At 41.4% G+C, this 23,748-nt stretch overlaps 1 protein-coding gene across 2 annotated transcripts in view; it reads right to left on the bottom strand.

Annotated features, from left to right (window-relative positions):
* Positions 1-23,748, bottom strand: part of fndc4a (fibronectin type III domain containing 4a) — a 57,011-nt gene that overhangs the window by 1,732 nt on the left and 31,531 nt on the right. For both annotated transcript variants that reach the window (XM_077219699.1, XM_077219700.1), the window contains 3 exons: positions 23,312-23,516; positions 4,854-4,943; positions 2,659-2,792 (listed from right to left, as the gene is read on the bottom strand). In XM_077219699.1, the coding sequence (XP_077075814.1) occupies positions 2,659-2,792; positions 4,854-4,943; positions 23,312-23,516 (429 nt within the window). The remainder of the gene's footprint in view (positions 1-2,658; positions 2,793-4,853; positions 4,944-23,311; positions 23,517-23,748) is intronic.

Raw genomic sequence — 23,748 nt, forward strand, 5'->3', positions numbered from 1 at the left:
TGGTTGCACGAAAATGTATACATAATCTGGGCTCTGCATTTAACTTTTAGGGCCCTATTATACACCGAGCGGAATGCAGCGCCAGGCGCGACGCAAGTGCTTTTTGCTAGTTTCAGCCAGACGCAGTTATCATTTTCACTTCCTGCTCCATGTTGTTGAAATAGCAAATGCATTTGCGGCGATTTGTTTGCCCATGGGCGTGCTGGTCTGAAAATTAGGTAGGCGCATTGTTGGTGCGTTGGTATTTTGAGGCAACTGAAATAGACTGCGTCATTGACTAACTGACACCTGGTCTAAAGTCAATGGGGCTATAGGTTTTTGTTATTTTTCAGAGCGCATTAGTAATATGCACCTATAGGGAGGTCCACAACGTGCGTACACTTTGTACCATAGATGGTTTGCTCGCGCGCTTCAGTATCCTCTGGAGAAGCGTTCAGTTTTTCCGCTTGCAAATTCCGCAATGTAAATAGAAAAATCCACCATGGCGCGAGCGCAATTGGCTTTTACATGGGAATAAGACTCTGGTTGGTTTATTGCATGTTACGCCCAAAACACACCCAGGGCCATTACACATTAAGAGAACAGACCGTTCAGTACTACGGTAAAAAAATAATAATCATATTTTACCTTGAGTTATGAGTTTGTATTTAATCACAGTCTGTTTTGAATTCAATAAAAATACTTTGTACTGCAAAATGACAATAAAAGGCCTTCAGTTGGATTGTCCTTGAAGGCTGCATGCAAACACTAAAATGATTCATGAACACTCAGTGCACGAAGTATAGTCTGATTGTTATGAGCTGGTTCTTTTAACTACTAGTTCAAAAAGATACACATTTTACAATATGACTGAGATATCCCTAAATGAATCAGAATCAAATAATTTCAAGAGAATCTGAAAGTCTGTATCAAAACCCAGCCTGACTATTCTTTCTTTCTATATACAAAAATAATGATTCTGGGACATTGGCACACTTTCTCTAGCAAACCACTCAGCATTACTGATCAAAGCCAAACAGTGAATTCTAGCGTTGCCTGTGCAAATATACAGTAAAGCTCCATAGGCTTAGTTGATCTCATAAAACGTGTACAACAGAGAGCTACCCTGAAGCCTTTCACATGAGTCAGGGAATGCAGGCCATAGTGTTCTCATCCCTCATTGCTGGCAGGTTTCATCCGACAAGTAACAAAAAGGTTTGATCAATCAGAGGTTTTATCAATTCGCAGTTCCTGGGCAGACAATCTTTGTGAAAAGTGAGATGGATAGCAATCTAATGCTTTCCTGCTTTCTGTCTTAGTCTTTCCGCAGGTGTTAAAGTGATCAGGTTGTTTTTCCTTGTCCTCTTGGCTTGAAATGCTTTTTCATTAAGAGCTAATGAAATGTATCAGGAAATGTAATTTCAACTCAATCTGTGTTTTGAAAACAGGGGGAATTGTGGGGGGAAGCACAGATGCATAGCTGTTTTGCATTGCAATAAACTGTTTATAACTGGAGATATCTAATTTATAATCAGGTTTAAAATCTGTTACAGTACATTAGTTTAAAGCAGTGGTCTCAAACTCAATTCCTGGAGGGCCACAGCTCTGCACAGTTTAGCTCCAACCAGCTAAAACTCACATCTGCAAGGAAGTTTCAAGCAATCCTGAAGACCTTGATTAGCTGGATCAGGTGTGTTTGATTAGGGTTGGAGCAAAACTGTGCAGAGCTCTGGCACTCCAGGAATTAGGGTTTGAGACCACTGGTTTAAAGGCTAATATTAAATTTATTAAAGGGCGATTTCCTTCACGATGAAGAGAAATATGTTTCTGTCATGACAACTCTTGGAGTGTTTGGCATGGTAATAGATATGACAATGTTGTATGTTTGGTCTGGACGGAATAGATCTGCTACGCTGTTTCTGTTGGTTATTGGTGCTGCAGAACAAGTACGGGACTTGCTACTGCCAATACATACACAACACGCTGCTGTGAGCAAATAAGACTTGCTGCTGCTGAACAATATAGCATAAATGAATTACCCGTAGTATATCTATACAGGTGGAGCTGGGGAAGGTGGAGGGTTTCTGAAGTGCGCTGCACTGCTAAGGCAAATGCTACCCAAGTATTTGAAGGTTGAGCAGCGACCTCATTGGCTACTGATACAGCAGGAACCAATCAGCTGTGCCCTATAGATAATGATGTGATTATGAACAGGTGAGTAAAAGGACCTATTAGCTTGCACCATCTAGATTTTCATGCCAGAACTTTGTATTTTTCCTATGAAGTGTGTTCAAATGTCACTGTTTATGACTCTAGATGAAGACAGTTTATCCAAAAATTTTAATTATGCTATTTATTCTCTGTCAAGGTTTTCAAGCAAGATGAACTTAAATTTGACTCAATTTTAACTTCAATTTCAGTCAAATCGTTTGATTCGCTTCTGAAGACTTAAGAAATAACATGGACTGCTTTTATAAGGATTCTTGGTCTTTTTTAAAGCTTGACATCCCTTGGTTTCTATTCAATTTCATTGTACAGGAAAATATATACTTGTTGATTCTTTGTGTTCCATATGGGTTTAGAATAACATTCAGTAAGTAAGTGACAAACAGGATTTTCCTCTTTCTTTAAAAGGGATGTGTGGGTTAGACAAGACGTTGAGTTGGGAAAGATTCCCACCTTGCTCCGCAGCAGACCTCCGCTGTGGTGCTCTGGTGTGCTTCTCTCTGAGGATGGTTTTGCCTTCTCTTTGCTGTTGCTTGAATCGTTGTCCTTTATTATGTCATACTGCCGGCAAAACAAGGCAATTACGGCTGCAGAAACAGAAAAGAAACATACTAATCGTCATACTAATGTAACTCTACAAAGCTCTGGAGAGACTGATAAGTCTCATAGAGTCACTGAAGCATCCAACCCTAAGACACAAACACTGAAGAATCACAAAATTGTAACCATATTACCTCCATTTCACCTCTGTCTCGGCCCATTTTCTAAAGTAGTTCAGCACTTTCAGCGTGTATACAACCCAACTTTGAATCTCATAGGATCATTAAAGCTATCAATGAAAAAATATAATTAAAATACAGTATAGTGCCATTAAGCTTTTCCTTGACCTATAAAGATTAAATAGCTTGATTATGGAAACATACAGTAACTTTAAATAAACATCCTCCTCTGTGGAAAAAAGTGCTGAATGTATCAACATAGATCACTGTTTGTAGGGTCAGTTTGGGTCAGTAAAAAAAAAAAATAATAATAAAAAACAATAATATATATATATATATATATATATATATATATATATATATATATATATATATATATATATATATATATATTTAAAGATATTAATACTTTTATTCAGCAAGGTTGCATTCAATTGATCAAAAGTGACAATAAAGACATTTATATTAATTTAACATTTACATTACTACATTTACATCTAAGGCAAGATTTACATTTCAAATAAATGCTGCTCTTTTAAACTTTTTATTCAAAGAATCATAAAAAGTTGCATCACAGCTTCAATAAAAATATTAAGAAGCACAACTGTTTTCAGCATTGATGATAAATTATTACATGATAAAATAATGTTTCTTGAGCAGCAAATCAGCATATATTTCTGAAGGATCATGTGACTCTGAAGACTGAGGTAATGCCTGCTGAAATGAATTTATTTATTTATTATTTATTTATTTTTCATCAGAATAAATTACCTTTTAAAATATAATAAAATATAAAGATTAATCATTTAAATTGTAAACAATATTTAAACAATATTACAGATTTTATTGGATTTGTGATCAAAATAAATGCACCATTGATGAACATAAGAGACCTCTTTTAAAAACATTTACTGACACCAAACTTTTAAATGCTTTTCAATGTCACCTGTTAGATGATCAGAAACTTGGTCCACCCAGATACAGTGAGGAAATAAGGAGAAAGGAGGACAGACATTATTAGTCCTGGACACCAGAACAAGCTATTGAGCAAAATAAGGAAAAGGAAAGGAAAAGTTTAATTCTGAGGCTCTGATGACAGAAACTATTTTAACAATGTCATTGACCATTTCGGTCTGATCTCAAAACAAAAACCAACTATTTAATACTAAAGGTCAGATAAAGGGTTCCGTGAAAAATTGTTGATGAAAATCTAAAAATTGTAGGTGGTTGACTTTAGCAAAAAAAAACATTTTTTTACATGGAGTTGACAGTTGGTAATTTTTAAATTGGTTCTGTTTTATATAGGTTAAATTAAACCTTTTTTTTTTTTTTTAGCATTTTTAAGTGTAAATCCAGGTTAACCAAGTGTCTTCTAAATCAGTGTGTAGGCCTGTCCCTGATGTTGCACACGTCCAGCATCCTCTAGATTGAGAGGGGCAGACAGAATTCCTTTCAGTAGTCAAAGCCCAGCGGTCTGAAGACATTCCTTGTTTGCTGGAGTGGCAGTTGCAATTGGGCGCATGAATTATTTTGTGACAGTGAGGCAGACTGGCTCAGTGCATTACGTAAGGAGAGAAGTGCTTCTATTTCCGGTGCCCTTCTTAAAATTCAAGCAGTACATTTCATTTTTTATCAGTTTAATGCATATTATGGTTTCGCAAGGCTTTTTAGGGCTGGCATGCATAGTGGAATTTCAAGGACACTTTAATTCAAGTGATATTAAAATTATTCAGGTGAAAAATTAATAACCATTAGGAAATCAAAGAAAAAATTATGATCTGCTCTCTTTTTCTCGAAGTTTAATAATTTATGATGTGCTGTTTGCAAGCATAGTTTATCTCAGTGGATATAAACGGTCATGACAGAATCCAGGACTAGGAGGAAATGAACAGACTGCACATTTCTTTCGAGCTGACATCAGTGTCTCACCTGCCCACATTAGAAGCACCACCACAATGATGATCATCTCCCCTGTCTGCAGCTGTCGAGCTTTATCCAGGCCTTGGACTGTTGGGTCATCTGTTAGAAGACAGAGGATCATCTGTGAGTGATTGTACTGAGAACTGAATGCTCATTTATAGCTGATACAGTCATCGCTGATCCAACTCTGAAATTAAAAGTGGACAGTTTTTATTCTTGTGGTCATGAAAAAAAATATATGCACTATGTTTTAAAAATATGGGGTATTTTCATGGAAGGCTTGATACAGTTTTCTCAGGATTTATTGATGAATAGAAAGTTTAAAAAAAAAACAGCATTTTTTAAAATATGTTATTATGTTCAAAGTAATCAAATAATACAAAGTCGTTGTAAATGCAGTTATCATTTATTCCAATGCAAAACTCAGTAACACTGTTGCATCTAAGTCTCAATAGCTCCTAAAATGTTTTATCATTGACTCTGCACAGTTCTGGTCTGAATGTCTTTCCTGCAACACTAAAGATTCTCTCAAAAGGAGCAAAAGAAGCTGGTATGGCAAGATATTTACATGCAAGTTGAGCTAGGGCAGGAAAACGGCTTTGGTTTTCTCTCTAATAGACCAAAGGATCAGTATCCTCTGTAAGAAAAGGGGTACTCAAGTACACAGGGACCTCATGTGGGGCTGTGTCAGCTGGCATGGCAGATGATTGACTTTCCATGTAGGAAAACAGTTTTGGGCGTTTCTTTTGTTGAGCACTGCCATTCATGGTTGCATTCCCTTTTGGGGAGGCAGACTCAAGTTTTGCAGTGAGAAGGTTTTTGATTATTTTTACATAACAAAAACCTAAACTATGTTGTTTTACATAGTTAAATAAACTTTTTATTACCGGTCATCTTCATGTTTTTGATAGCATGCCTTAAGCCCCTGACACAAGGGATGATGAAGCTGGAGGTTACTATTTTCTCAGCCTGGCATCTGTCTATAGCCTCCTTAAAGGGTTCCAATTCCTCACAAAGCTCCTGGATTATTTCCAGCTCATATGATGTCAACTGGATGGCACAATGGAGCTCAGCAAGTACATCACTTGGAACATTGAGAACAGACCTCAGCATCTTTAAATGGCCATTCCAGGGAGTTTTTTTATGCTGAAGTTTGTGCCCTTCCTCTAGGGCGTCAGTAGCCAGTGTGGTCTTGTGACAAAAAGAAACAAGTTTTTGGACCTTTCCCAGTAAGTTTTTTTATGGAGCCAGCATCATCCATGGCATCACGAACCTGAAGAGTGTAGACAAAGCATGAGCTTCTCTCTGGTAGGAAGTAGACCACCTCCTCTTCAACATTCACCACTTGAAAATCAGATGTCTCATCCTGCTCTTCCTCTTCACTTTCAACAACATGCATTGGTGGGAAGAGGGTAAATGCCTTTATCATGTTGGAGGCATTATCAATCACAATGAATGACACTTTGTTCTGAATATTGTAATTTTGAAGAACATCCTCATAAATTCTACAAATGTTTTCAGCTGTATGCCTCCCTTTAAAACGCTGACAGCTCAGCATCACACTGCAACATGAAATCTATAATGAAATGGCCAGTTATTCCAAAAAATTACTTAATTGATCGGTTTGACCAAAGATCTACTGTCAGGCAAATATGCTCAGTTTTTTCCATCAGATTAATCAGATGTGATTTTACAATAGTTGAGCACTGAGGGATAAGGTCCTCACTGAGAGCTCTTTGGGAGGGCATTGTGAAGGAGTGAGGGGCCAAATTATTGCTCTTTAAGATAACATCTGGGTTATATATGGTAACACTCGTTCCCTGAAGGAAGGAACGAAGACACCACGTTGAGACAGACGAATAGGAATCTCGTTAGAGAGGCCAATCTACTTTGAGTGAATCTAAACAATCCAATGCACATTGGTGTGCAATTATTTGCATCAGCTGCTCAGCCTCGCAGTGCGGGTATATAATGAGCATGGGTGCGATTGCACTTCAGTTTTTTTGCTCAGGAGCCGAGCCTGAAAAGCTGGCCACCCCAGTGGGCAGCAACAGATATGGTGACGGGACGTGGCGTCTCCGTTCCTCCTTCAGGGAACGAGGGTTACCATATGCAACCGAGACGTTCCTCTTCAGTCGGTCAGTCGACGCCACGTCGAGACCGACGAATAGGAATCCCTACCAAAGGGCCACAGCTGCTGCACCCCATCCAGTGCCCTATGCAAGCAAAAAAGATACCCTTCTTGCCTGGAGGGACGATAATTGCACAGGAGGCTTGCACAGAGTGAATCTGTCACTGTTGCATCCGTGATAACCCATACAGTGAGATATTGGATAACACTGGGAAAGTGTGCCCTTTCTGTTAGGAAGGAGAACGCTGCGGAAGCCACTTTCTTCAAGGAGTTATGAGGGAAATACATGTTGACTAGCCCGAAGGTTGTACTACATATGAATACTGGGTGACTTAGCCCAAGGGCTTCCAATAGGAGCAGCCGTGGAGAAAATATTCACATATGGGATCACACATATCTATACTTTATAGACTTTCAGGAGAAGCTATTCCTCTTGCCAGAAGGAACAGCCTTCCTTTTCTATAACGATTCTTTAAAGGTATAGCGGAGGATTTTCTTTTTCCGGGTGGGTAGCCTATACTATTGGTACACCTAAGTGTCAATCATTCTGGTGATATGTTTACGTAAGGCCGGTGTATGTGCTCGTCCCTAGTTTTCGCTTTTTGCGGATGCGCACTTTCAGGTGTATTATGTGTGATGTGTTACGGTTTGAGCCATTCCTTTGAAAATGGCTGAGGGTCGAAAGAGAAAAAATGTATACGAAGTGTATGGTAAGAAGAGAAAGGCCGCAGAATATAGAAACAAGACCAAAGTGATTTTTGGTGAATATTTCAGACGCTGGCGTGCGCTAAAAGCACAGGTTGGGTTCCCACTGATGCCGCAGTCGCGAAGATTCTACTAGACAGGTAAAGTTTGTCATGCTATTTGGAGAAATCCATTTAAAATCACTGCTAGTTAAAATTAATGTAAGCTATGATTAGCGATGCTAGCCCTAGCACAAGTCATGCACCGCGTAGACATGGTAAACATCTCAATTTGTCTAAAGTAGCCTTAAGACCAAATGGTAAATGGTATCACGCTGAAATATTCTAAAACCTTGTGTGTTCATTTTCGATAATTACAATGTGTTCACCATAGTATTTATTACACAAATGCAACAGGCTACTTCTCCATTGCATATCATGTCTTGAGTCCTCGGTCACTCAATCGATCAGTATAATAAGTAAATAAAACACGGAAGGGCAATTTACATTTTGTCTTGCATGAATTTTTTTGAGCTAGTTTATAATTTAATAGGCGTTACCTCTCGGGAGCAAATAGAGTGTTACGCATGTGCATTTTTAAAAAAACTGGAGAGGGCGGGTCTTCTCTAAAATTCGGAAAGATCCTCCGCTATACCTTTAAGTAGGCTATCAATAAATTTGTAAAGCACGTAGCTTTTGATCGTATATAGATTAAAGGGACTTGTATATGAGCGAAAAGATAATGCATTTAATAAAGGCAAAGATACGTATACCAGTTACTAACGTTACAAGGAATAAAATGTATTTACAACAAAATACAACGACAATTAAAGAGAATATATCAATAAAGAGAGAGAGAGAGAATGAGAGAGAGAGAGAGAGAGAGAGAGAGAGATCCGTATGGATCACAGTTCTGCAAAATTCACGTGGACAAAACCCTCTGAGAGACCACAAGAAATCAACATCACCCTAAACGGGGGTAAACAAATCTTACTGCTATGAAAGCTTAGTAAACGAAATACTTGCACATTTATAGCTCTTTTGTGTGGCTGATATGAAGAAGGCGTGTGTGTCTCGATCCTGGGAGCGTCACGTGTTCACGCGCTCTTCCAGAGCGAGCCAAGCGCGGCGATTTTCAATGTCCGTTTGAGGTGAAGGTGCCGGTTGAGGATTCAGGCTAAGGCTAAGTTCATTTCACTCGTCGGTGGAAATAAACCAAGGAGAATTCGAAAATGGAAAATAAAAACTTAAAGAAACAAACAAAAAAAAGAAAAATCCCCGGAGTGGGGATCACGCGGAGCAGTTACATGATGCGAAGAGAGGAGAAGTAAGAGAGATAGACTGATCTCTATCAGTCATTTAAAAGGGGTGAAGATGTCACACCCTCTTGGGGTATGTGAGCCAATCCGAAGTGGTCCCTTTGGAGGGAGATTTTATGACTCTTTGTGTTCAGACAGCACATTTGAATCTGCAATTTCATTGGGTGTTTTAAGAGAAATAATCGATTCTTATAAAACCCTTTTATTGTTTTAATACTGATGATTTTGGCATACAGCTCATGAAAACCCAAAATTCCTATCTCAAAAAATTACCATATCATGAAAAGGGTCTCTAAACGAGCTATTAACCTAATCATCTGAATCAACTAATTAACTCTAAAAACCTGCAAAAGATTCCTGAGGCTTTTAAAAACTCCCAGCCTGTTTCATTATTCAAAACCGCAATCATGGGTAAGACTTCCTGCTCAGCTACTGTTCGGACGCTCTCGCTTACTGCTCCGCGCTTTGCTCTATCGCTTTTATATTTCTACATTTTATCTCCTATTATCATCTAATTTTAACTTCAGAAAATCAGCACAGTGCTCAAACGCTTGGATTACTACAAAAAAAAGCAGAATTATTTTATTTGACCAGCCTCCCACTGAAAGCTTACATTCTGGGGAAGAGAAAACACAACTGCCTACATTCATAAGGATAAGAAAATGCCTCCACTGGAATCTACTTGCCGCTCCAACTGCCACAGACTTTTACAAAGGATTGCAATTCTTGAAACAAAGTTAATTGCGGGACCACCAAACCAGACGGAACACACAACAGAGCTTCGTCATGGACGTCCTCAGCATACAGCCGGTGAGTCCCATGAATCTAGTGTTTCTCAACAGGCCATACTGAATGTAGAGAAACAAGCCGATCGTTTTACTAATCGATGGCACAAACAGGGTGCGAGACCCAAAGGCACTCGAGACATCAGATTGTCACGAGCATCACATATTACTGCAGTAGCATCCTCTACCCCAGATACGGCTCTGACAAGGACTGCAAACACTGGTCTCCTACCACCGCCTATACATCTTGAGAACAGATTTGAAGTATTAATGATTGAGGAATCCCCAAATTTGATGAATGTGATCGCACACAGACTGAATCAGCCAGTAGCTAACACTGATGCTAACTGGGGCTCAAGGTCGACCAGACAGCGGCACTCAGCTCACAGTGCAGCCGAGCCCAGGACGCTGTTAGTGGGCGACTCCGTAATCAGAAACATTAATAGCAGGGATACAACAACGTGCTGCCTTCCACAAGCAACAACATCTGATGTAAACAGGGAACTTGAGAACATTCTGATGAAACATAAGACTGCAAATCGACTCATCATTCATGTTGGGAAGAATGATATTCATAAAGAGCAGTCGGAACTTCTTAAAAAGGATTTCAATTAACTTTTTGAAACACTTAAAAGACTGAAAGTTCAAACATTCATCAGTGGACCACTCCCAGCAAGAGGAACAAATAGGTTTTCACGGTTGCTTGGGCTTAATACATGGCTGCAAAAAACCTGCAATATAAAAGGAGTGAACTTTATTGACAACTTCAATCTTTTCTCGAATCAGAGGCAACGGTTTCAACAGAATGGCCACCACCCAAACAAACTTGGTTCAAGAGTGCTAAAGGACAATATCTACTTCTCCCTCCGTCATCCTTCTGCAATGTGTGCGAATCCACTCAACCTGAATGGCACACACACACCTGGATACAGTGGGAATGACCACAGGATTTCACTTCAGCACCTGAATGGACATGCGGTTGACACATCACACAAGGACAGTGATAACACCACTCAGCCACAACAACCTCTGCTCACGGACACAATCTCAGCTGAGCCCTGCCCACAGAGCTCACCACAGACAGACTGTGACATACCAGCACTGCTCCAAGATACAGCACCCAAGGACGACTTTCTGGAAAACAGCCAGGGAAACCAGGACAGCATATTACAGCCTCCAATAACACCAGAGCAACAATCCTTCTCACCGGAAACGTTATCACTCTCTCCAGCATCTCCACTTCTGTGCTTCTCAGAGAAAATGGAACAACTGGTGCATGCTGGAACTAGACTATCCCACTCTTTTGCTGCGAGCCCCCAGATACCAACCAAAAAACGCCAGGCCCCACAACCACTAAAGCCTACGGGCCCAGCTCGCCCTCTCCCTCCCCCTGTGAGAGCTCTTCGGCCTCTGCCACAGCGCCAGGGCCCACACCCTCCTCCAGCGGCTCGAGGTGAACCAAAAACAACTGATACCAGCTCTCAGTGATATGTGTCGCGTCCCCGCTATGATAACAATAACTTTCTCAAATGTTTACAGAACAAGCGGGAACCCAGTGTGCCTGTATCTTTTTCTGTTGCTGTTCGATTACATGATAGAAAGTCTAAGGCCTTCAAAAGCCGTACAGCAAACCCATCTAATCTGGTGCCTATTACACGACATACCAAGATTGCTGTGGGGACAAAAAGTAAGACTGTTAAGTTAGCACTTTTAAACATCCGTTCACTTAAAAATAAATCACTTTTAGTCAACGACTTAATAACCACATACAACCTGGATTTAATGTTGCTAAATGAAACTTGGCTAGAAGAAAGTTGCAGTGCAACAGTCCTCAATGAAACAGCCCCTCCTAACTTTACTTTTATGAGTGTCTGCAGAGCTGTCAGAAGAGGCGGAGGTTTAGCTGCTCTTTATAAAGATGTCTATCAATGTAAGCAAATATCATTTGGGAATTACCCGTCTTTCGAATATCTGGGTATTGTGTTAAAAGGTGCTCCACGCATTTTACTTATCATTGTTTACAGGCCTCCAAAATACTCTCCAGCTTTTGCTGAGAACTTAACAGAACTGTTATCAACAATTTCCTCAGAGTTTTACTGCTTTGCCATTGCTGGAGATTTTAACATTCACATAGATAATGCAGAAAACAATATGGCAAAAGAAATCAAAACTGTTGTAAAAAATTTTGATCTGACTCAGCATGTACATGGACCCACACATAATCGTGGACACACTCTAGATTTACTTATCAGTAAGGGTCTAAACATTTCATCAATTGTTATTAAGGATGTAGCACTGTCTGATCATTTTTGTATTTTCTTTGATATATTGATCTCTCCTGCCATTGAAGTAATGGGTACTTCCTGCCATGGGTAAGACTGCCGACCAGGCGTGTGCAGGAAATGGGCTACAGGTGCCGCATTCCCCAGGTCAAGCCACTTTTTAACCAGAAACAGCGGCAGAAGCGCCTGACCTGGGCTACAGAGAAGCAGCACAGGACTGTTGCTCAGTGGTCCAAAGTACTTTTTTCGGATGAAAGCAAATTTTGCATGTCATTCAGAAATCAAGGTGCCAGAGTCTGGAGGAAGACTGGGGAGAAGGAAATGCCAACATGCCTGAAGTCCAGTGCTGCTTCTCTGTAGCCCAGGTCAGGCGCTTCTGCCGCTGTTTCTGGTTCAAAAGTGGCTTGACCTGGGGAATGCGGCACCTGTAGCCCATTTCCTGCACACGCCTGTGCACGGTGGCTGTGGATGTTTCTACTCCAGACTCAGTTCACTGCTTCCGCAGGTCCCCCCAGGGTCTGGAATCGGTCTTCCTCCACAATCTTCCTCAGGGTCCGGTCACCTCTTCTCGTTGTGCAGCGTTTTTTGCCACACTTTTTCCTTCCCACAGACTTCCCACTGAGGGGCCTTGATACAGAACTCTGGGAACAGCCTATTTGTTCAGAAATTTCTTTCTGTGTCTTACCCTCTTGCTTGAGGGTGTCAATGATGGCCTTCTGGACAGCAGTCAGGTCGGCAGTCTTACCCATGATTGCGGTTTTGAATAATGAAACAGGCTGGGAGTTTTTAAAAGCCTCAGGAATCTTTTGCAGGTGTTTAGAGTTAATTAGTTCATTCAGATGAATAGGTTAATAGCTCGTTTAGAGACCCTTTTCATGATATACTAATTTTTTGAGATAGGAATTTTGGGTTTTCATGAGCTGTATGCCAAAATCATCAGTATTAAAACAATAAAAGACCTGAAATATTTCAGTTGGTGTGCAATGAATCTAAAATATATGAAAGTTTAATTTTTATCATTACATTATGGAAAATAATGAACTTTATCACAATATGCTCATTTTTTGAGAAGGACCTGTATATATATAATATATAAGATTAACAGGGTTTATTTCTCCTCCTCAGGAGAATTAAGCGAGTGTCACATCTCTCAGGAATTCCCTTTTATAGGTCGTAGAAATCCTTATCTATTGTAACAGGATATTCACTAGGCAAAACCAACACTCTGTGTGTGTGTGTGTGTGATTGGTCCAGATGCCAAAACTACTATACACTTCCCAGATACCTTCATAGGACCTGGGCAATCGGACGAACATAACAACAGATCAAGTATATTTCGGTAAAGTCTTTATATGATGAAGTTAATGAAAGTTTCATGTGTGTGTGTGTGTGTGTGTGTGTGTGTGTGTTGTCCATTTGCGCATCTGGCATTCCTCCCTCGCTGGGGGGGGTTTGGAGATAACGGTCTTCTTGGATGTTGGCTCGCGAACAAATCAGGATCGCGCGAGGATCTCTGTGGGGACTCATTACGCTGTAAAGGAGTCACAAACTAATCTACCCTCCAGGCTGGCTGGCGCTAAGGGAAGATTTAGACTTGGGGAGTCATAGGTTGGGCTTTAGAAACCCTTCGTGAACGTGTTTATTGTGTTAAGAAATAATGACTTCATGATGCTGCGCTCATACCCTACACTAGGCACAACTAGACGACCAAAAATGCCTGCAGGTCCCCTACCCTCTTGAAAGAGGCCAGTGTAACCAGCAGCAAAGTCTTCATGGAAAGAAACTTTAAGTCTACTGATTGCAAAGTCTCAAAGGGAGCATCTTGAAGTGCTCGAAGCACCAGGGAAAGGTCCCAAGAGGGTATGGAGGGGGGTCGAGGAGGATTTAGTCGTCTCACCCTCCTAAGAAACCTGACGACCAGGTCGTGCTATCCTACTGTTTTGCCATCTATGTGGTTGTGATATGCTGAAATAGCTGCAGCATATACTTCACGGGTGGAGGGAGACAGCCTTCGCTCCAACCCTTGCTGCAAGAAGGAAAGCACAGACCCTATCGAACATCTTCGGGGGGCTTCTCGGCAAGAAGAACACCACTCGCCGAACAGGTTCCACTTCAGGGCGTACACACGTCTCGTGGATGGCACCCGTGCAGCAGTGTTAAGTTCCTCTGGGGGTAAGTCACCTAGAACCTCCGTGTCCCATCCAGAGACCAGACATGGAGTTTCCAGAGGTCCGGACGTGGGTGCCATAGGATGCTCCGTCTCTGAGTCAGAAGATTCTTCCTCAGAGGAATGGGCCAGGAAGGGACTGTCACAAGGAGCATGAGTTCTGGGAACCAAGTCCGGGTGGGGCAATTGGGAGCCACCAGAAGGACCTGCTCCTCGTCCTCCCTGACTTTGCACAGAGTCTGCGCAAGTGGGCTCACAGGGGGAAATGCATATTTACATAGGCCCCAAGGCCAGCTGTGTGCCAGTGCGTCCATGCAGAGTGTTCCCTCGGTCAGGGAGTAAAACAGCTGGCAGTGGGAGGTCTCTTAAGAGGCAAACAGGTATTCCTGAGCCTCCCCGAACTCTCTCCAGATCAGCGAACCACCTGGGGGTGGAGTCGCCATTCTCCCAGGAGCACAGCTCGTGATAGCTTGTCGGCCACACGTTTGAGCACACCGGGGACATACATTGCTCAAAGCGACCTCAGATGCTTCTGACTCCAGAGGAGGAGATGGTGGGCGAGTTGCGACATGCGACGGGAGTGTAGACCACCTTGTCGGTTGATGTACGCAACGGTCGCAGTGTTGTCCATACGGACCAGCACGTCCCTGCCTTGTAGCGGCCTTTTCAAGCAGCTCAGAGCGAGACGTACTGTTAGCAACTCAAGGCAGTTGATGTGCCAATGCAGTTGGGGGTCCGTCTGACACTGACACTGCATGCCCGTTGTACGTGAGTGCCATGATGCCACACCCATCATGGGACTTAATTGTGAAGCCAGTGCAGAAGTGGTCTCATATGAAGCAGGCCAAGCGGGGTTACCGCTGCTGCAGCTTCTGCGTGAACATTTTGAATGGTAGTTTGTGGAGACTCCGGTTCAAAACTCGCAGGTCCAAGATTGGTCGTAACCCACCTCCTTTCTTGGGTACAATGAAGTAGGGACTGTAATGACCGAAACTTGGGGGGACGCAGGGCGAACTGAATCGCACACCCGAGCATGATGGTCTGAATGAGCCAGCGAGACAGACTGGGGAGTGCTAACCAGGCTCGCAGAGACCGTACAAGCGGGACCAAAGGGACTGTAGGATTATCTCCCCCCACTGCTCTCCGGGCCCTCTTCGGACCCAGAGATGAAAGAAACTGATCTTTTATTGAAAATTTGAGTACCGCTGGTTTTGAGGTCAGTGGCGGAACAAAAACAAAAGGAAACTGTAGATTTTCCACCCGGTCCTCTTCCAAGGGAGGGAGCGGTGAGGTCCCCGTCTCCTAGAGAGCAGTCCCATCCATCTCTAGGTCGCCTGTCCTAGGGCCGCTTACCCCTGGCTTTGCTGGTGGGGACCTGGACGGGCGGGGCGGCCTGCCTGCGACTGGTTCCATGCCACCGTTTAGGTGGAGGCTGCTGCTGCGGCACGGGCAGACGCAGAAAACACCCCCGGCGACGAGGAGACTCTGACCACCGCGGCAGGATATGCTTGATGCTTTTGTACAGCCGAGAACTGCTAGGCGAAGTTCTTGACCACTTCGCCGAAGAGGCCGGTCTGGGAAACGGGGGAGTTAAGGAACCAGGGCTTGTCGGTCTCCCTCATGTCGGCCAGACACAGCCAGAGATGGCGTTCCTGGACGGCCAAGGTGGACATCACACAACCCACTGACAGCATGGTGACCTTCATCGCACGAAGTGCAAGGTCCGTTGCAGTACGAAGTTCTTGGAGAACTTGTGGATTGTGACCACCCTCGTGCAGGTCCTTCAGTGCCTTGGCCTGATGGACCTGCAGCAACGCCATGGCGTGCATGGCAGAGGCAGCTTCCCCACAGGCCTTGTAAGCCTTGCCGGATAGGTCCGACGAGTACCTACAGGCCCGGGAAGGAAGACACGGTTCTCCGCGCCAAGTGGAGCTAGGGCACAGCTGCATAGCAAGAGCCCGCTCCACTGGCAGGATACGTGTGTATCCCTTAGCTGCCCCGCCATCAAGGTTGGTGATGGAGAAGGAGCCACCGAGACGGTTTCTGGCAGTAAAAGGTGCCGTCCACGTCCCCGTGAGCTCCTCACGCACTTCCGGGAAGAAAGGCACTGAGTGGATTGCTGAGAACCAGTGCGTGCCACCCCGAGATACCAATCATCCAGCCTCGAGGGCCCGGGACCCAGTGGGACGATCCTGTTGCCGGCCCGGGAAAGCATGGCCATCATCTCCGGGTCCGTCTCGGGTACCGCTGGCACACCCCTGAAGGAGGCAGTTGCGCCAAGTCGTCGTCCTCGGAGAGGTCTGAGCCACCCTTCGATGCAGCGATCGACATCTGATCGTCGCGGGGAGCAGCAAAGGAAACGACTGGTACACACCTCAAGGATGGTCCAGCATGTTCCGTTGGTGGCTCAACTGGCTGCGGAGCATGAGAGGGATGAGGGTTCCTAGGGGGTTGGTTCCCCGAAGGAAGCGCACTCACCGTAATCCTCAGGTCTCCAGTGTCACTGCCCAAAGCAACCCTCTGGGGAGTCTCGACCAGAGCTCCGAGATGGTCATCTTCCCACAATGGGTACATGACTCATCCACGAACGCTGCCTCAGCGTGTTCGAGGCCCAAACACACGAGGCCGCGATCGTGACCATCCCGTGACCCCAGGCAACGACCACATCCAGAAACACACAGATAGAAAATCATCTTGAAAAAGACACAATCTATCTGTTTAAGCTCTTTTAGGGACTGCTCTCACTGGTGCTGAAGCATGCAGGGGAACGGTCCGGTGAACACAGACAGGAATGTGCACCTGTCTGCGCGCTGTTTCTCTCTCGCTGGGCTTACCAGACATAAATACTGCTCTTGAGCGCTCTTACTGCGCACCTTATCAGCTGTGACAACAGCTTTTTTGTTTTGCTCAGTAAAAAACAAAAAAGAGAAAGAAGAGAAGACCGCTCGCGCTGCTGTGTTATCACGCCCGCACCAGGGTGGATAGGCATGAGAAAAAGGCTGGTTTGAAGTTTCACAATCTCCTGGGAGTTTGTAGAGAGCATCGAAGTGCTTGGCTCCAAAGCAAAAAGCTGAAGTGAAATCGCACCTACTGCTCATTATATACCTACACTGCGAGGCTGATGCAAATGATTGGACGCCAATGTGCATTGGCTTGTTTGTTTCACTCGAAGTAGATTGGCATCTCCAGCGAGATTCCTATTCGTCGGTCTCAACGTGGGGTCGACTGACCGACTGAAGAGGAATAAATCTTTTTATTAATTCCACAATTTACAAGAATTGTTTTCTTGATTTACAAAAAAAAAATAAGTAAAAAGTGTGCTTGCATGCTATTAAACACATAACCACCAGTGTTGGGGTAACTCCTTACGAAGTAATGCCATAATATAATCACATTTGGCTTTAACTGAGTAATGTAACACATTAATGTTACTGTTGTGTTGTGAGTTGAAGGTGTGTTTAAACCCTTTATGAACTATTAGCCAGGCTCTTGCTGTTGAGCTACAGTGATGTAATGAGTAGAGTAATGAATTACTATCCATAGAGAATAACAAGTAAGGTAATGCATTAGGTTTTTTTTAAAGGGAATAATGTGTATTGCATGTTCTTGAGTAGTGACCCCAATACTGATGATATCGAATATCAGTAGCATAATACCATCAAGAGATGGTTTTCAAAATAGAAGACTGTCTGCCTGTTAACTTACTTGTAGATTCCTTTTGAAATTTGAAGTAGCCTTGATGGAGCCACAGACTGGAGCAATGCAGTGCTTGCATATGGCTCTGTGGTTTCCAGGTGTTCTTGTTGGAATTGGTTCTTCAAAATGAACTAGTACAGATGACCTTTTAGGCCTGCTATTATTTTGCATGTCACTGTTATAATAGGTGTCAAATCTATAAATGTTTGTAATCTGAAGTTGTAAGGGACTTCTGAAACTTAAAAAGTCCAGTGTTGACCATCAAATTGTATAGAAAAGAAGCTTTCAAACAAATGTCTACCTCAAATTGTTTGGCAATCATTTTAAATACTTGGTTAAAGTAAAGCATTCTGGGAAATGGAGTCATGTTCCATCATGTTCCACAAAATTACAATTACAATAAATCAAACTTAATTATTTGTTCTGTGACTAGAGCTTTTAACATTCATTGCTGGGGGAAAACATTTCCTGTTAATGTAATCTGTACAACTAGTTCAAACTAATATCATTTATAGAATATGTGATTCAATCATATCTGACATATACTGTAAAGCGTCATTGTTAAACACCTCACTTAAAATATGTATATGAATTTCTTTGAATTCTTATTGAACTGCAATCCTGCTTCCTTTAATTCAAATTTTAATTGTAATTCTAGATCCTGTTTTTGACATCAATTCAAATTCAATTCAAATTCAAGAATTGAATAGGATTCAGGAGTCATTCTCAATTCAATTCTGAATTGTGCACAAGCCTGACACACACACACACACACACACACACACACACACACACACACACACACACACACACACACACACACACACACACACACACACACACACACACACACACAAAATTCAATGCAGAATGCAGCCAGCTGCTTATGTGATTAATTTTACTTTTGTTTAGCCCAGCATCCCAATCACCACCACCGTCCAACCTCAGCCTGATCTAACCAGCCATCTGTCTTCATTATTAATCCAGTGTTAAAGGGATTGAATTCAGGCCCAATTCATCCCCCAAGTATCTTTTAACCTGTGTAGAGTTGATCCAGAGAACCATTCTTCCCAATTGCTGGTCCTTTCTGGATAAAAGTTAAAAACTCTTTCTTTCATCTTCGAAATATTGCTCGTCTAAGACCATCTCTCACTTTAGCTGACGCCGAACTCTTAATTCATGCATTAATCACATCACGTCTGGATTATTGCAATGCTTTATTTCTTGGCCTTCCCAAAAAACTTATTGCAAGATTGCAGTACGTCCAAAACTCAGCAGCAAGAGTTCTCACCTCCACCAGGCGTTCTGCTCACATCACTCCGGTGCTTCATGACCTTCACTGGTTACCCGTTTCATCACGTATCCACTTTAAGGTATTGCTTTTAACATATAAGGCATTAAACGGTCTTGCACCCCCATATTTGTCTGATCTACTTTTCACCTACCGTCCTGCACGCTCTCTCAGATCAACTGAACTTGGTTTACTGTCCATCCCTCGTTTTCGATTATCTACAGTAGGTGGAAGGTCATTCAGTGTTAATGCGCCAACATTATGGAATTCACTGCCCCTTTCACTTCGAAATATCTCATCAGTGACTGCTTTCAAGACACAGTTAAAAACATATCTGTTTAACATGTACTTCGCCTAAATGTGATTATATGTGTCCTTTGTGATTGTAAAGTTGTGCGTCAGTGTTAAATGTATTATAAAGGTACCATGTAAAGCGACCTTGAGCTTTGGAAAGGCGCTATATAAATAAAACTTCTTCTTCTTCTTCTTCTTATAAAAGTGGCTGAGACACTGAGACACCTGCTGTCATAAAATGAAAAAGTAAGGGGTACTGAGATGAGCGCTTGCTCCCATTCACATTCTCAACCCAAAACATTCCTCTTATCATTCCCATGAATATTTATAATAAGTGTAGAGGTTTTTCACTCATGTGTGGAAAATGAATACTGTGCTCCACACATTAAGCAGGTTCAACATACCCTTGCTACTTCTCTCAACAGAGATAAGAGCCTTATGTGGGACGCAGTGCTGTTTATCTAGCTGGTTATATTCCAAAAGCCCTACAGGGGAGCTCTTTAGAGAACTTTAAAGGGAGCTGCTATAATGCCAGACAACAAAATGCTTCCTCGTTTCTTCTTTGGCCCAAGGAAGCAAAGCAAGACATCAGCTCATTATCTGCTCAGATGACCAGATATTGGATATGTATCTGATTAAAAAACACATTTGGAAGAGGCTCCGCACAGATACGGATTTTTGTGTTTGGACGTGTGCCAAAAATTCAGATCTGTGTCAGATGTAAATGCAACCCTATATGACTTTATTTCTTCTGTGGAACACAAAAGAAGATTTTTTCCATACTATGACAATGGGGTCCAAATCAACATGTTGGACCCAATTGACTTCCATGTTATGGATAAAATGTACAGGCATTTTTCAAAATATCCTCTTTTGCAAAAATAATGACAGAATTTTAATTTTTGGGTGAACTATCCCTTTAAAGGGATATTTACTCACCCCTTTATATATTTACTCACCAATTACTCACACTCACACTCACACTCGTTCGATCCCTGACTTATTTTCTTCTGTGGAACATAAAAGAAAATAATTTGAGAAATGTCTCAGGATTCTTTGACAATAAAAGTCAATGGTAAGTCAAAAGGTCTAAATTCTGACCTAAGGAATAAGGAATCTGTATAAGGAATCTGACAAATATCAAAATATACCAAACGGTTACTAGCATTCTTCAAAATATCTTCTTGTGTTCTGCAGAAGAAAGAAAGTCATACAGTACAGGTTTAAAACAACTCGAGGTTGAGTAAATGACAGAATTTAGATTTTTGGGTGAACTATCCCTTTAACTGCCTGATCTGTATTGATCATCACAGAGAAAGCATTGTGCTTGCAAGAAGTTGTTTACATCCTTTGTAGTTGTAATTGTAATGGTTCTTTCCTCATCAGGATGCACAGGTTTGTTTGTCAGAACTGCAGGGCCCAGGTCTTTGATATTGACACAGCTTCTACAGATGCAGTTCTTTGAAGTGTCACAGTAATTGAGTCCAATGGGAATCATCTTCAGTTAAGTCTGACAGTACACGAGAAGCATTGGCCAAAAACACCTAAGAGATGCAGGTGAAACTGTCTGAAGTAACAAAACAAGATACATTACTCAATGACTTGGCACACTTTTCTTTTCTCTCTTTCTATTATCTCTATGAAGACTACTACTTTCCTTTTCAGATTTATTTAGATATTTGTCAGATTCCTTAGGCAATTATGGCAAGTTGCACTATGCATTGGATTGTGTTTTCTGTTTGTAAGCAGATGGCAAATACTCCCTGATAAGTCTATTGCTTCTCATTTCAAATCCATGCACCGCATGATGGAAGAGGGAAGGTAGGGAAATGTATTTAACTGTTGTTGCATTATGATGAGATTCATTATTATATAGAGATGCATGAATGTATTGATATAGACTGCACTAATTTAAAAACTCCTCTGAACATGCAATAAATCACTGGGTCATGAACTGAGTGCTCGGTTTATAACATGTAAATGTCTGTATTTGAATGATGCTTGTTAAATTCTTTCTCTGGGAGGAAATTTCAAAGAGCCATTTTTGTCAGAAAATGTATTTTTTTTTATAAGATTCTGAACTTATCAGATCAATATGACTTTTTCTATGACTGATTCTTAAACTATTAACTACTTTAAACAGTATTTTATCAATACTGAACACTGAAAAAAAGAGAGAAAAAATATGATAAGAAGGATCAAACAATTAATAATAAAGGAAGATCACAGCATAATGGACTTAATTAAAAAGTACAGAGACAAGCATTTTAGAAAAAAAACTAGATGGATGATAGAATAAAATACAATTTAAATGTATTTAAATAAAGACAAATAAGTATAATAATAAATGATAAAGTAATATAATAAAAAGTTTCAACTCAAAATAATGTCCACATAGCAAGTATAACAAGCTGAATAACTTACAGCAATGCAGTCATTATCACAAAACAAACATATCAATATAAATGTATTTTGTGCAAATGAATGTCAAACTGCATTATCTTTTATTATCTTCATTATACTTTATTACCTGCATGACATCTGGATACACAACTTCCACAAATGCTTTCATGTCTGGCAATGGATAAATTTATATCATGACTGCATGAAAAGCATTGTAAACATTTTTATAAGATGCATCAAAATTAATAAAACATTCAAAGTCTACTGCACTAGAAAATTTTAAGACAGAGGCCAGACAATTTAAGAGAATGAGAAATATTTTTAAAGGTCCTTGAATTTTACCCACTATAAAAATGAGAAAATATAAAAAGAAGATTGATGTATGTTGAAAAACATCTATACTTTTTATGTCTCATTGAAGTTGAAGTCCAGGCTTCTTCTGTTCAGGCAATTCTAATGAAAGGCATTCCCTCTTCAGTTTGATGAATTTTAGACTGGCTTTTTACTATATGCTACTGTCAGCCAAGATGACGCTAAATTCAAACTCCTACAAAAGCAACTACATGAAAGAAACTACATTTTTACCTATGCAATCATTAAGGAAGCTTTAGAAATAATTCTAAATGTAGTTCAATTGAACTGAAGCTCTATGGAATCATATGTTTTCAATTAATGTACTTAATTACACACCTTCCTGTATCAACAAGAGACAAACGGGATGAGTAAAAAGTCTTCTGATATATACGGTATAATGCTCTGAACATGCTTTTTCAGTTTAACGCAGTTCCCTTTTTCCCTTTTAACATACTGAGCATGTTTTCTGAAGCTACGTGCAGATGCAGATTCTTTGAATGCTTGGATGATTAATTTCAAGCGCTCATCTGCGTTGGTGTGCACAAGCTATCTGGATGTTTTGTTGTTCTCAACATGGCTGGCAAAAATAGCTCTCATGTTGAAGGCAGCTTGATTTATCTGGTTTTCAGTGCTTTTTTCAGTGCTAGATTTCATACAGAAGAGAAAGTCTCTCAAAAACATCTCGTATCAACACAACATTAAAATGGGTGTTAATAATCCATTCAGTGGCCTGCTATTAAGGATCACCGCTCGTGCTGCACAGCACCAAATATACAGCATATCCCCCTGAGAGGCAGCGAGCTGATTAGAAATTGGTGCTGAAAATGAGAGGCAGTAACAAGGTCTACCTGCATCCATGCATGAAGTGTTCATCAATAATTAATTGGGTTGTAGGAAAGAGAACTGTTTAACACAATGGCAGAATCCACTGAGAATGTAAACGGTTACTGCCCTGTTCACATTTTATGTTTCACACAAAATGTCAAGCTATGATGGACTGCATCAAAACAAGTGTAAAGAATGATATACCAATGTGATGTATGAGTGAGGGTGGGCTGTTACCTTGGTTTGAACTGTTTGAGGGGAAACGGTCAGTTTTCTTCAGGGTTCTGAAGGGGACACGTTTGCTGGGCTGACTCTCTCCGTACAGGCCGATGGACTGAACCTGGATGATGTAATTCATCTCCTCCTCCAGGTCCCACAGCACACAGGATCTGCTGGTGGTGTTCACCTCTCTGATAAACCTCTGCATTTTGCCATCCATTCTCTGAAAGAGTCAAAACACTTGATTGGTATAGATCAGAAGAAGCTGTAATTATGTTCAGTGATGTATATTTATATTATATGTATGTTTGTGTACTGTATATGTTACATAATAAAGCAGAACGCAAATTACATTTGCATTTATAGGGTAAGGTAAGGTAAGGTGAGGTAAGGTAAAACAATAAGTAATAAAACAATAAAATTGGTCTTCTTGACCATAGATGTCATTAAATGTC

Source organism: Siphateles boraxobius, unplaced genomic scaffold (assembly GCF_051911475.1).
Source record: "Siphateles boraxobius isolate OS27281-9 unplaced genomic scaffold, OSU_SipBor_1 8, whole genome shotgun sequence".
NCBI classification, from domain to species: domain Eukaryota; kingdom Metazoa; phylum Chordata; class Actinopteri; order Cypriniformes; family Leuciscidae; genus Siphateles; species Siphateles boraxobius.